The 13,229-nt window shown below is 36.6% G+C and overlaps 2 protein-coding genes across 2 annotated transcripts in view; one reads left to right on the top strand and one right to left on the bottom strand.

Annotated features, from left to right (window-relative positions):
- LOC127867216 (uncharacterized) overlaps nt 1-13,229 on the bottom strand; it is a 317,672-nt gene that overhangs the window by 284,716 nt on the left and 19,727 nt on the right. The gene's annotated exons all lie outside the window — the stretch shown is intronic.
- Nucleotides 1-13,229, top strand: part of LOC127869762 (DNA topoisomerase 3-alpha-like) — a 63,675-nt gene that overhangs the window by 44,804 nt on the left and 5,642 nt on the right. The window contains exons 21-27 of the mRNA XM_052412421.1: nt 985-1,054; nt 1,799-1,886; nt 2,562-2,661; nt 8,275-8,345; nt 9,025-9,224; nt 11,293-11,706; nt 12,427-12,529. Of these exons, the coding sequence (XP_052268381.1) occupies nt 985-1,054; nt 1,799-1,886; nt 2,562-2,661; nt 8,275-8,345; nt 9,025-9,224; nt 11,293-11,706; nt 12,427-12,529 (1,046 nt within the window). The remainder of the gene's footprint in view (nt 1-984; nt 1,055-1,798; nt 1,887-2,561; nt 2,662-8,274; nt 8,346-9,024; nt 9,225-11,292; nt 11,707-12,426; nt 12,530-13,229) is intronic.

Here is a 13,229-nt window from a genome sequence, read left to right as displayed (position 1 = left end):
GTAGAGGTCACAGTTTGCATCCAATCTTTATGAAATTTGGTCAAAATGTTTATCTTGATGAAATCCGGTTTGGGATTGTATTTGGGTCATCTGGGGTCAAAAACAAGGTCACTAGGTCAAATAATAGAACAACCTTCTGTAGACAATAGAGGTCACAGTTTTCATCCAATCTTTATGAAATTTGGTCAGAATGTTTATCTTGATGAAATCTGGGTTGGGATTTTATTTGGGTCATCTGGGGTCAAAAACTAGGTCACTAGGTCAAATAATAGAAAAACCTTGTGTAGACATTAGAGATCACAGTTTTCATCCAACCTTTATGAAATTTGGTCAGAATTCTTGATGAAATCTGGGTGGGATTGTATTTGGGTCATCTGGGGTAAAAATCTAGGTCAAATAAATAGAAAAACCTTGTGTTGACAATAGAGGTCACAGTTTTCATCCAATATTTATGAACTGTGGTCAGAATGTTTATCTTGATGAAATCTGGATTGGGATTGTATTTGGGTCATCTAGAGTCAGGAACTAGGTCACTAGGTCAAATCATAGAAAAACATTGTGTAGACAATAGAGGTCATAGTTTTCATCTGATCTTAATGAGTCAGGTGAGCGATTCAGGGCCATCATGGCTCTCTTGTTCGACAGATAGACTGTATACACCGCTTTATTGGAAAAAATGCGCTTTGTTAAACAAACCCGATAACCATTCTACATAAGCACCGCAAAGATCATTAATACGCGAAAAGAACTCAATAAAAAATCGATACGAACCGATGTAAAAATAATATTCGTAACTTGATTTTGTAATTCTTAATGGTACGACAAGATTTTAAAATAAATACGTAACGGACTTGAAAATAATTCGTAATTACGAGAATATGACCCTTATCTGGAGCTCTGGTCCTTGATCTGGAATGACACTTTAAGCATAAACATTAAGTCAAGCTTTCCCTGAACAGGGCTCAAATATTCCTTCCTTTGCAGGCAGAGAAGATAGATGAGTCGTTGGCCCATTTCCTTGGAGAAGAGGCCCAACCTGCCCCTGCTGACAGTGGTGAGTCAACAGTTTTCCTATACCGCATTAAAAAAGAGTCTAGCTCTTGGAAAATGAGTCTTAATGCATCTGCGTAAAGTGTTGACCAAGATTAGCCTGTGCAGTCTGCCTAGGCTAATCAAGGACAACACTTTTCACTTTAAAATGCAGTTTATGTTAGAAGAGACTTACGTTAAAGGAAAAAAATATTATAAAAGTGGACAGTGTTTTTCTTGATTAGTCCATGTGAACTGCACAGGCTAATCTGGCATGACAGAATCATTACGCACATGTATTAAACCCCTTTTTCCTAGGACTGGCTCATTTTTCTTACGTCTTGGTTGAACTTAAACAGCCAATTTAGGTAACAGCATGTTAACCTTACATATACCTGTTTGTTAACAATGAACACATAGATAAGAAGGTTTCATTTACATAAATGACATCTCCAAATGTAATTGATTGTTAGCTCTTCTTGCCATTAAAAGTAATGTGCAAATCAGCCCTGTGGTGTTGACATGACATTATTTTAACAAACTGTGGTGCATTGCTTGCATGTACAGCGCAATTGTTGCCATTATGTTGGATGTAACCTGAATCTTACTGATTTGACCAGAGTACAAGGGGCCTAAATGTGATTGCATTACAGACCACAATTTTGATTTTGTAATAAAACAGCATACAGGAAAACAATTTGATTGCATGATGTTGATAATTGGTCAATAATTAGAACCCTGAGAATGTGCTATTTTGTGTTTGTTTCAGTTCTGAATACATCCTCCTCTAGTCCGGTGATGAAATGCCCCAACTGTGGATCTGATATGTTACTGAGGTCCAAGAAAGATGGCAATGGGTATGTATGCTGCTTATCTGTTTGTTACAAAGTCCAATATCCTTTATAAGTTGACTCCATGCTTATGTCTTTATTTGTTATTATTTGTCTCCCATACAAATCTCGATATCTTTTTTTGTCCACAATTTGTTGAATTTCCAAATCCATATTAATTATCTAGGTTTCTATTTTTTGTCGACAGAATCATATATCATGATTGAGTTTTCTCCATTTGTTGACAAATTCTCATATTCTGATATATTTCTCTCCCTTTAGTTGACAAATTCAGAAAACTTTAATACATGGATGTGTGTTTTTTTGCTGACCCAATCCAATATCTTGACAAAGTTGTCTCTGTTTTGTTGACAAAAAATCCTAATCCTCTTTTTTGTATTCTTTTTGTATGACAAATTCCCATATCTTTACTTAGTTTACCCCATGGTCACCAATAACTTGTACAACCTTGCTTTGGGAAAACAGGGCTTAATGCATATGTGTTAACTTTCTACCTAGACTGGATTTGGGTCTAGAAGAGACTTTCTTAACGAAATATTCAAAAAAAGAGAAAAGTGTTGTCCCTGATTGGCCTGTGGGAACTGCACAGGCTAATCTGGAACAACAATATGCACATGCATTAAGCCCCATATTCACACCAGAGCGCGTCTTACTAATATGATACCGTGATTGTTATGTTAGGTACTACATCGGCTGTATGGGATACCCAGAATGCAAGAATGCTGTGTGGCTCCCTGGTGGTGTACTGGAAGCCTCTGTCACATCTGATGTCTGTCCAAGGGTAGGTGCTTGTTTGTTGATTTGAGTCTCATGTCGGGAAAACTGGGCTTAATTGATGTGATTTAAGTGTGCTGTGAGATAACCACACAGTCTGCTCAGGCTAATCAGGACTGTGTGGACTGCGCAGGCTAATCTGGCTTACTACCTACTTGCAATTCAGCCTGTTACCCAAGAGGGAGGCTCAGTTATATTGTTCACAGTTTAACAGTACAGTCGAAACTGACCTAACGGCCACCTGAATTTACCGGTCACCTGCAGACAATGGTCAGTCTGGAATCCCCCCGACGAAAAACACTCTATATTACACTTGAATTCAACGGCCACCTGTCCATAACGGCCAACGGCCTTTACATTCCACTCCGAAATTCATGTTTGACCTGAAATCAACGGTCACGTGTCAGTCGTCTCGAGTCGCGAAAATTAAAAACACAGCACATCATGTGTCCGTCTTTTTTGCGGTAAAAGCGTCTGATAGCGGTAATTGTCTTTGATATTATAAAAGCGGCCCGCTGCGAGTAAACAAACAATTTGTGCATCCATGACCGGTATGTAAAATTGTTTCACCTTTATTATTAAATTTTCATTTTGATTGCATTAAAAGACCTATTGTCTGCAACTCATTTTGCTACCAGTTGTTTATTAAAAATATATTTTATATTCGTTATTTTACATGACTAACCCACTCCTCTAAGCCGAAATGATCCGTAAAACAAAATTGTGTCGTATGAACGAATCTGCACTAAAACTAAATTTAGGTTTACATCGTACATGCATGATCAGTTGTTTAACGAAAAGACGGTTGATATTCAAATGCATTTTTTTCTCTCTCCGGGATAGTGTTTTAGTATGTTGATGCTGAATTAACAAATATAAGTGTACATTGTATATGAAGTGAAAATACCAAAAATAAACAAAGGTTGCGATAGCCAGCTATAAACTGTTAGATGCCCATAATATCACTTTAAACAGGTGACATTAACAATAACAATGTGTATTAATAGCAATTATCGTCTGCATGCATAACGCATTAACGCGTGACAAAGTCAATTGATCTGTATCGCTGATTAAGTGTTAAAAACAACATTAAGCTGGCGAGTGTTTTGATAAGAAGGCGATAAGAGGATTAGTGATCAGCTTTAATGGCAAAACATGGACTGATATGCAACATTTAAAGCGTCTGAAAGCAGTAATTGTCTATGATATTATAAAAGCGGCCCGCTGCGAGTAAACAAATTATAAGGTGTTGAGAAGGTTTCTTTTCCGGGGATAATTGTGGGTGTATCTTCTAAAGAAAATTTATCAGAGTTTATGACTTGTTGAAAGTAATTATTGCTTAATTAAATGACCGCTATTTCTTTGAATTAGAACCGTACAATTACACCGTACTATCGGTTTATGACACCGAATCCGCATTTTAGACTTTTACGGAAGTGACGTCAACGGAACGTGACAAGCTTTATTTACTGAATGAATGAGATGCATGAGAAAACAATTATACCAGCGTTGATAAAGTCATTGTTTAATTTAACATTATGAAATAAAATCAATCTAAAAGATATTATTCTCTATTATTCAATGTACACGCGTAAGTTAATGCTGTTATTATGCTTTGTTAATGCAATGAGCATTTGTTTTACACTGTATGCAAACGACTGGGTGCGGTAACGACGTAGTAATACTACCAACTGACCAACCTTCTTAAAATTGTGATCCGAATTCAACGGTCACCTGTGGACAACGGTCACTTTGATCATTTCCCTTGACTGACCGCTGAATTCAGGTTTGACTGTATATGAATTTCAGTCTAACAATGGCGATCAATCAACTTACTTATACTTTCTCTGGGCTCACTCAATTAAAAGTACTAAATGCACATATTAATACCATTTACTTTCACCTGTCTGATCATATAGGTAGAGGAAGAATGGCCTTAAAAGTTATTGTAAAAAAGCCTTTGAGAGAACTTGCAAACATTGGATTGCCAGTCCAAGTTCACATAATTTGACCATCATGCAAATTCTTAATTCTACTATGTGAATTCAGTGATGTATATTTCTCCATTATTATACATTCAAACTCCTTTCGTGGCCTACAAGTACACTCTGTATGATGGTGTGTTGCATTCTGCTAACTACTGTCAGGTTAATGTGATGAAGATATTTATATGACCTTTGCTCTGGGAAAATGAAGCTTAATGCACTTTCATAAATGTCATGTCAGATTAGCCTGTGTAATTTGCAAAGTCTAATCAGAGGTAATACTTTCTATCTAAACAGGAATTTCAAAAAGTGTGGGGATATTGTGGTTATCTCCGCCGTCTTTCCGTCCCTTCTGTCCGTCCTGGCCACTATCTCCTCCTCCACTATAAGCACTAGAACCTTGAAACTTACACACATGGTAGCTATGAGCATATGTGCGACCCTGCACTATTTGGAATTTTGATCTGACCCCTGGGTCAAAAGTTATGGGGGTTGGGGTGGGGCCTAGTCAGAGATTTTCACTTATTTTTAGCTCACCTGAGCACAACGTGCTCATGGTGAGCTTTTGTGATTGCCTTTTATCCGTTGTCCGTAGTCCGTTGTGCAACGTCAAAATTTGCCTTGTTCACTCTCTAGAAGCCACATTTATTGTCCAATCTTAATGAAATTTGGTCAGAAGATTGTTTTCAATGATATCTTGGATGAGTTCGAAAATGGTTACGTTTGCTTGAAAAACATGGCTGCCAAGGGGCGGGGCATTTTTCCTAATATGGCTATAGCAAAATCTTGTTTACACTCTAGAGGCCACATTTTTTGTCCGATCCTCATAAAACTTGGTCAGAAGATTCATCCCAATAATATCTTGGATGAGTTCGAAAATGATATCGTTTGGTTGAAAAACATGGCCGCTAGGGGGCGGGGCATTTTTCCTAATATGGCTATAGTAAAACCTTGTTAACACTCTAGAGGCCACATTTATTTTCCGATCTTCATGAAACTTGCTCAGAAGATTTGTCCCAATGATATCTTGGATGAGTTCAGAAATGGTAACCTTTGCCTGAAAAACATAGCTGCCAAGGGGCGGGTAGTTTTTTTTATATGTATATAGTGAAAACAGTCTAGTTGTGATAAGCCATAATGTTAAAGAAAGATAACCTGTACATACTTTCTGATAGTAAAGTAATAGTTTACTCCCTTGTATAAACCTGGGACTTCTTTCATAAAATGTGGTGTACATAATGACAGTAGTTTGCATGCAATTTAATAAACCTATCCCATAAAATTAATGTACATGTACTTATGCACTGTAGAGCCTTTTCTTTGATCTTTACTGATAAGCCAAGTTAACCTACTGTGGTTATTGGTGTATTAAGCAGACTACTGTGCTATAAAACTGTTTCCATGGCAACCTTGCTATTTGGCATTTTCTAAATTATAAAGACTCTTTTGATTGAAATAACTATTGTAAATTCTTCATATTTTTTTACATTTGAGTAACTGGATGTTTCCACTCTCCATAAATTGTGTTCTTTAGATTAAGTTAGACTTTTTTTATAAACTAAATTTTTGAAGCAACTTCTAGACTAACAGAAACTAATATTTTTAACAGATTGTGAACTTCTTGGATATGACAGTTGAGTTCGAAAATGGTTGGACTGGTAAAAAAACTTGGCCGCTAGGGGGGGGGGGGTCATTTTCCTTATATTTATTTAGTAAAAAAAGCTTTTGAACACTCTAGAAGTCACATTTTTTGCCTAATCATCATTAAAAAATTTTAAACATAGATTTTATAATAAATATCTCGGATGAGTTAGAAAATGGTCATGATGGGTGGAAAAGCATGGCCGGGGGGGGGGGTCAGTGATGATCTTTGATCAGTGCTTATCTTTATCTGGATGCTAAGAATAGCAGTGCTCTCATTTGATTGGATGTTTACCTATCTTACTATGCCTGCTACACTTCAGAATCAGGGGACTGGCTCATTGTTGACCTCTCCCATAAGTACTAATCAACCAAAACATCTGGGTATACATGTGAAAGACTAATGCTAGACCCCTTGGCTCTAAGTTGAAAGAGTTAGTCCAATAATTAAAAGATTGGGGTAAGTGAATTACTAATCTGCCAGACCTGTTTAATGTAACAACTGTTAGTTTTATCATGGAGGTGAGTTTAATGTTTTAAGTTGAAATTTCACCAAGTAAAAGTGACTTAGTCTTATTTTTCTCTAAATGAAAATTTTGATTTACTGTGTTTCACTAACTGGGAATGTTAAGTTAGTGGAGTTAGTTTAAATCTTTTAACTAAGTGTTATTATTAGTTAAGTTATTACTAAGGCAAAGTGAATTAGTATTTTTTTCTCTACGTGAAAATATTGAGTTAGTGATTTAATAAAGAACAGGATTTAGTGAATTTATGCAACAACAAGTTAGTTTTTTAATAAGTGATGAGTGAACATAGTGAATTTATTAAATGACAAATCTCAGCGAATCTTTTAATAAAAGTGACTTAGTGTGTTCTGATTAACGCAAGTTATTAGTGATTAATCAAAGCTGAAGAAGTGGATTTAAACTGTTTGTTTTCTGAAAGTGTCTTACATTAGACTTAAGTGAATAATACAATGAAAGTGAGTTCTTAATTATTTGTTCAGTGGAGTGAATTGAGTAAATTCAATTATAGTGATCACAGATGTTTGTTTATCCTAGTGCTTTATACAGGCATTTGCCTCATACTGAACACTAACTGTTGACCAAGTTTAGACATGAAAGTGTATAATTGTTTTCGAAACCTTGTTTTAACTATTATTAACTTTTGAAAGTTTATGAACTTTATTTCTATATGAATTGTTTGTATTGTTTGCATTATTGCTTAAGTATAAATGATGAATTTTTGGAAAGAATATAAATAGTTAAGTCACATTGTTGTTGAAGAACAGGTCATTTCTTTTTATCTCAGTTGAGCGACTTTGGGACTTTCAGGCCCTCTTGTTTAATGTTATTTTACATTAACTTCTTCATTTCTACACTGATTTACTTCAAAATGATACTGAACATCTCTTATGACAAGACCCTGGGCTATTTCAGCATTTACAAAATACATGCCAGTTTGGTGATCCAGATCCCAAGCTATTTCACTATTATTAAAATCTAAGCCAGTATGGTGGTCAAGATACCGAGCTTTTTCAGCATAATTAAAATCTAAGCCAGTTTTGTGGTCAACTTCCCAAGTGATTCAGCCTTATTAAAATCCAAGCCAGTTTGGTGGTCAAGATCCTGAGCTATTTCAGCCTAAATAAAATCTTAGTCAGTTTGGTGGTCAAGATCCCGAGCTATCTCGGCATAATAAAAATCCAAGCCACATCACTCACCCCAGGGCCCCGCCCACATAGGCCATACCCTCCCAAATTGCCTTTTCGTCCGGCCTGGCCACTATCTCCTCCTTCACTATTATCACTAGAACCTTGAAACTTAAACACAGGGTAGCTTACGGCGTGGGGATACGCAGCGCCATTTCTAGTTAAAAGAGAAGTCCTTCAAACCAACATTATGAAAGCAGAAAGTGTTTTCCATGTTAAGCCTGTTATTCATGCATTTAACCACATAATCCCAGATCAGGGCTGATATGTTCCTTTTTTGCAGTGTGGTCCAGGTACCTACCTGGTGAATTTCAAGTTCAAGAGAGGCTCTGTACCACCAGTGGTCCCTCTAGAGTAAGTACCGTACTGAATACGTCAATTTGTATATATAGTAGCCCAACTAGAGTTCCCAAATAAATATGTGTTTTTTTTTAACCCACAGTTGTCCCACTAGAGTAAATGCAGTATTAAACATGTCAATTTTTAATGAGCAGCGCCTTGTGTATCAAGAAAAAAATATTCTCTACTAGGGTAAGTGTGAAATTTGATTCCAGGTTCGGTTGTACTCTACGCTGCGATGTTACATGTTAATTACACATCCTGTTTTTGTAAAAGTGAAATATAGGTAAATATTTGCATGAACAGAAGAGACCATTTTTGGTGAGATAAATTTGTATCATATCTGGAAAATGGGGATAATAAACACATTTTCATGTGCATTAATTTAGCTGTCATCAAAGTATTAATGTAGTTCTCTCCCTTTGCATGGATTATGTGCATGTTGTAGCTCACTAAGTAATAATAAAAAATTGATGTGAATCTTTAAGCCACGCTCTTAGAAAATGAGGTTAAATGCTCGTAAAGTGTCCACCCAGATTAGCCTACTGCACAGGCTTATAAGGGACGATACTTTCTGCCTAAACTGGATTTTTGTTTACAAGATATTACCTAAAGACAAAAAATAACCATAACAACTAAGATGACACTTTGAGCACAAGAATAGGGCTAAATAATCTGCTGCTATATTATCTAGGTACACAGGATGCATTGCTGGATGTGACGACACCATGGTGACAGATGTGGGGATCAAACCCCCTATCAGGGGCACTGGCGGGGTTGGGGGAGGCAGAAGTGGTGGGAATACGTCTGGTACCCAGCAAGGAAACAATCGGGCCTCCAGGCCTGGCTCCCAGCAACCAAACAATAGCACTCAGCCGATTCCATCTCAGAGAAGTATGTGTCCCAAGTGTTTGTTTTTCAGCCTTTTTATATTTGAAATAATATTTGCTTTACTAGGTTTGCGCTTAGAAATCTGTATAAGAAGCAGAATTTAAATTGCTTGTTTTTAAGAATGTTAGCTCAGAAAGTGTGAAAATTAGCTTTATTTTAAAATAATAAGCATTATTTTTGTAGAAAATTAGATAATTGAGTAGCCGATTAAAGATTTTAGTAGCCAATGTCTATTTGGCTACTTGTAACGCAAGCGTAGCATTATAAATGTGACTAAATGAGAAGTATACCTGATCAGTATATCAATGGGGGTATGATGGGAACAACGACAGCAGGCAGCAGGCAGCATCCTGGAGAAGAATGTCTGCTTGTTATCTTAAACAGTTCAAATTTGATCATATGAAACTTGGTGATAAGTTTTTTGGGATTCAAGATGGCTTGAAGCACTCATACAATCTAGCCGTTGAATTATAATAAAAATTTCAAATTTATCTTTTTGCTCTGTAACTTAAAGGGAGTATGCATGATTTTTATATGTGTTCAATTGTAATATATTGATAAAAATATGTTAATACAATAACAAAAAATAGGCAAGAAAAATTATTCATTGAAAACACATTTCCTAAAATGCAGCAAAGACAAATTAGCGCCCCAAGGCAATTGTGACAAAGATATTTTGTACATATTTACATACAAAAACTGAAGCATTCGTCTATTTGGCTCGGCTGTTTTCGGAGAAAACCCGAGGTAGTGTCATAGCTAGCTCATCTGCCATCCAGGTTATGCTTAAACATTAACATTTGCTCTAAAATCAAAGTGCTTCCATGTACAATTTTGAAACTTTATATGTAGCTGCACCTTGATGAGTTCTACTAGTTTTTGGGTCACAAGGTCAAAGGTCAAGTTCACTGTGACCTCTTACAAAAAAAATAATTTAAAACTGCACCCGCAGCTGAGCGTTGGCACCCGCTATGCGGTGCTCTTGTTATTAGGCTCGAAGTTAGTGTTCGTGTGTGGTATGAATTTTAAATGATCTGTAAAGCTTAATTTAGATTCACATTGTATATGCATGATATACATGTAGGCGAATTTGACTGTAGAGACATTTTTGATTTCAAAATTAAATATCTGGCTTATTTCTCATTTTTCGACACATGTTCTTATTACTTTATTTTTATTTTTATTGAATAAATATATAATAAGCTTTTTACACATTTTATATAAATCATAAATATTTGACAAAATCTTGCATACTCGCTTTTACAAACTTAAATTGGATCATCATGCAACTTCATGCTTATGTTTGTGGGCATCTAATCTCAGCTTTGTGTGATCACCAGCCAGATTACCATATGCACTTCTACATTATTGTCCTTTAAGTATTTCAAATTCATGTTGTCAGCCATCTTACTCAAATAGGTGGTATCTGGTAATTAACTTAATTTTCAATTAAATTATCATTTAGAAACTGTGAACAAACCATTAACAAGTTTTAGTGAAAATCTAGTTTGAGATTGTATTTGGGGCTTGTCAGTCAAGGACACTGTTACTTACAATTGAAAATTGGTTCCGATAAGTAACTTGAAGGTGTCAGAGTTTTAAGGATACATAACATTGAAGTTGTGTGTGTAGGTTGCTTACTTGTTGACCCAGCTTGTGATAGCTTTAGGGGCCTGTGGGGTCAAGGTCTGTTACTAAATATACTTTGTGACAAGTGGATACTTTTGTTTTATGTATTTGTTTAAGCTGAAATAAAATATTTTTTATAATTTCATCATAAAAGCTACACTTGATTTAATTTATGTGAGTATGTAAGAAATACAAATGTTTTTTTAGGCTGCACAAAATACGATTATATCCTGTATGTATAACATACAAGCTCGTATTTGCTGTATGTTTTCTTGTCATTAAACAAAATTAGACATATTGTGTGTGTGCTGCTCTTATAACTTTAAAAAAAAGTATCTTTTTAACAAGTGAAAAATGGTTTTCAACCAAATTTTGTGAAATTTGTAGTATAACTAACACTATCCAAAAAATAATTGTCCTATTTATTGCATATACATTTTAGGTACTGGTGTCACTCAGTCTAGAAACGATTCTGGGATCGGTTCAACTTTTAACTCCACAAATTCCAGAAACTTTTCTACTCAAAGTTCGGTGCAATCAAACCATGTTGTTCCAAAGAATCCAAGGAGTGGTAATAGTTTCACAGCAAATAATTCATGGAACGACGAAAGTGCTTTCAATGATAGCTTTGACTTGGAAAATGCTAATGGATTAATAAATCAGTCTGTGAGATTGACAAACAAGAAAAATATAGGTGGTACCCAGAATTCTCGGACAGGAAGTGCAAGGTTGCCATTGGCAACAGTGCCAGGAAATGCAAGGAATGATGGGAATAATGATTCTGCAAATTCTGTGGTTTGCAATTGTGGGATTGATGCAATTCAGCTTACAGTGAAAAAAGAGGGTCCAAATAAAGGTAATTGCTATCATGTTAACAAATAGGAATGCCACATTTTGGGACCTTGTTGTCCCCTACCGGTTTCACCGAAGGGACTTATAGTTTGCACTCTGTCTGTCAGTCACACTTTTCTGGATCCTGCGATAACTTTAAAAGTTCTTAATATTTTTTCATGAAACTTGAAAAATGGATAGATGGCAATATGGACATTATGCATGTCATTTCATTTTGTTCCTACGTCAAAAATTCTGGTTGCTATGGCAACAAATAGACTAGAATAACTGCTGAAAATGGTGGTTTTCTGGATCCTGCGATAACTTTAAAAGTTCTTAATATTTTTTCATGAAACTTGAAACATAAATAGATGGCAATATGGACATTATGCACGTCATTTCATTTTGTTCCTACGTCAAAAATTCTGGTTGCTATGGCAACAACAAAAATTCTGACAATGGTGGAATTTCTGACAATGGTGGAGCCGGTAGGGGACTATATTGCTTGGCAACAGTCTTGTTGTATCTTAGCGTGTAAGTTTTGTTTTGTAGTATACAAGTTAAATTGTTTGGAAGCTTAACAGATGCCTTTTACTGGAAATTGATGTAGATCACTGCAAAAATAACGTTTAATGTTATTTGTCAATTATTTTAATTCATGTGAAAAGTTATAAGCTTTTACATTTATTTTGAATGTAAAAGTCATGTTATGTAAATGTTTTAATTCTCGTATAAAATATTTTAGGTCGCCAGTTCTACAAGTGCGGCGGCAGTTCAGGCTGCAGTTTCTTCCTGTGGACAGATGAGGCAGGGAGCTCAGATCCAGCAGGGGGCCAGACTAGTAACAGGTAAGGAGGAGCTCACACCAAGCAGGTGGCAAGCCTAGTTACAGGTAAAGAGGAGCTCAGACCAAGCAGGGGGCCAGACTAGTAAAAGGTAAGGAGGAGCTCAGACCAAGCTGGGGGCCAGACTAGTAACAGGTAAAGAGGAGCTCAGACCAAGGAGGGGGCAAGACTAGTAACAGGTAAGGAGGAGTGCAGACCAAGCAGGGGGCCAGACTAGTAACAGGTAAAGAGGAGGTCAGACCAAGCAGGGGGCCAGACTAGTAACAGGTAAGGAGCTGTACTACAAGCAGGGGCCAGACTAGTAACAGGTAAGGAGGAGCTCAGATCAAGCAGGGGACCAGACTAGTAACAGGTAAGGAGCTGTACTACAAGCAGGCGGCCAGACTAGGAACAGGTAAGGAGCTGTACTACAAGCAGGGGGCCAGACTAGTAACAGGTAAGGAGCTGTACAAGACCAAGCAGGGGGCCAGACTAGTAACAGGTAAGGATCTGTACTTCAAGCAGGGGGCCAGACTAGTAACAGGTAAGGAGCTGTACTACAAGCAGGGGCCAGACTAGTAACAGGTAAGGAGCTGTACTAAATACTTTGTAGGTAAGGAGCTTGATGCTTGATCAAAGTAAAGATAGTCACTATTGTAATATATTTCCAGATTTTTATGCCCCCGGTAGGGTGACATATAGCAGTTGAACTGTCCGTCCGTGA

Source organism: Dreissena polymorpha, chromosome 2 (genome assembly GCF_020536995.1).
Source record: "Dreissena polymorpha isolate Duluth1 chromosome 2, UMN_Dpol_1.0, whole genome shotgun sequence".
Classification (NCBI taxonomy): Eukaryota; Metazoa; Mollusca; class Bivalvia; order Myida; family Dreissenidae; genus Dreissena; species Dreissena polymorpha.
The sequence above is the reverse complement of the archived record's forward strand: the minus strand, read 5'-3'. Positions and strand labels throughout refer to the sequence as shown.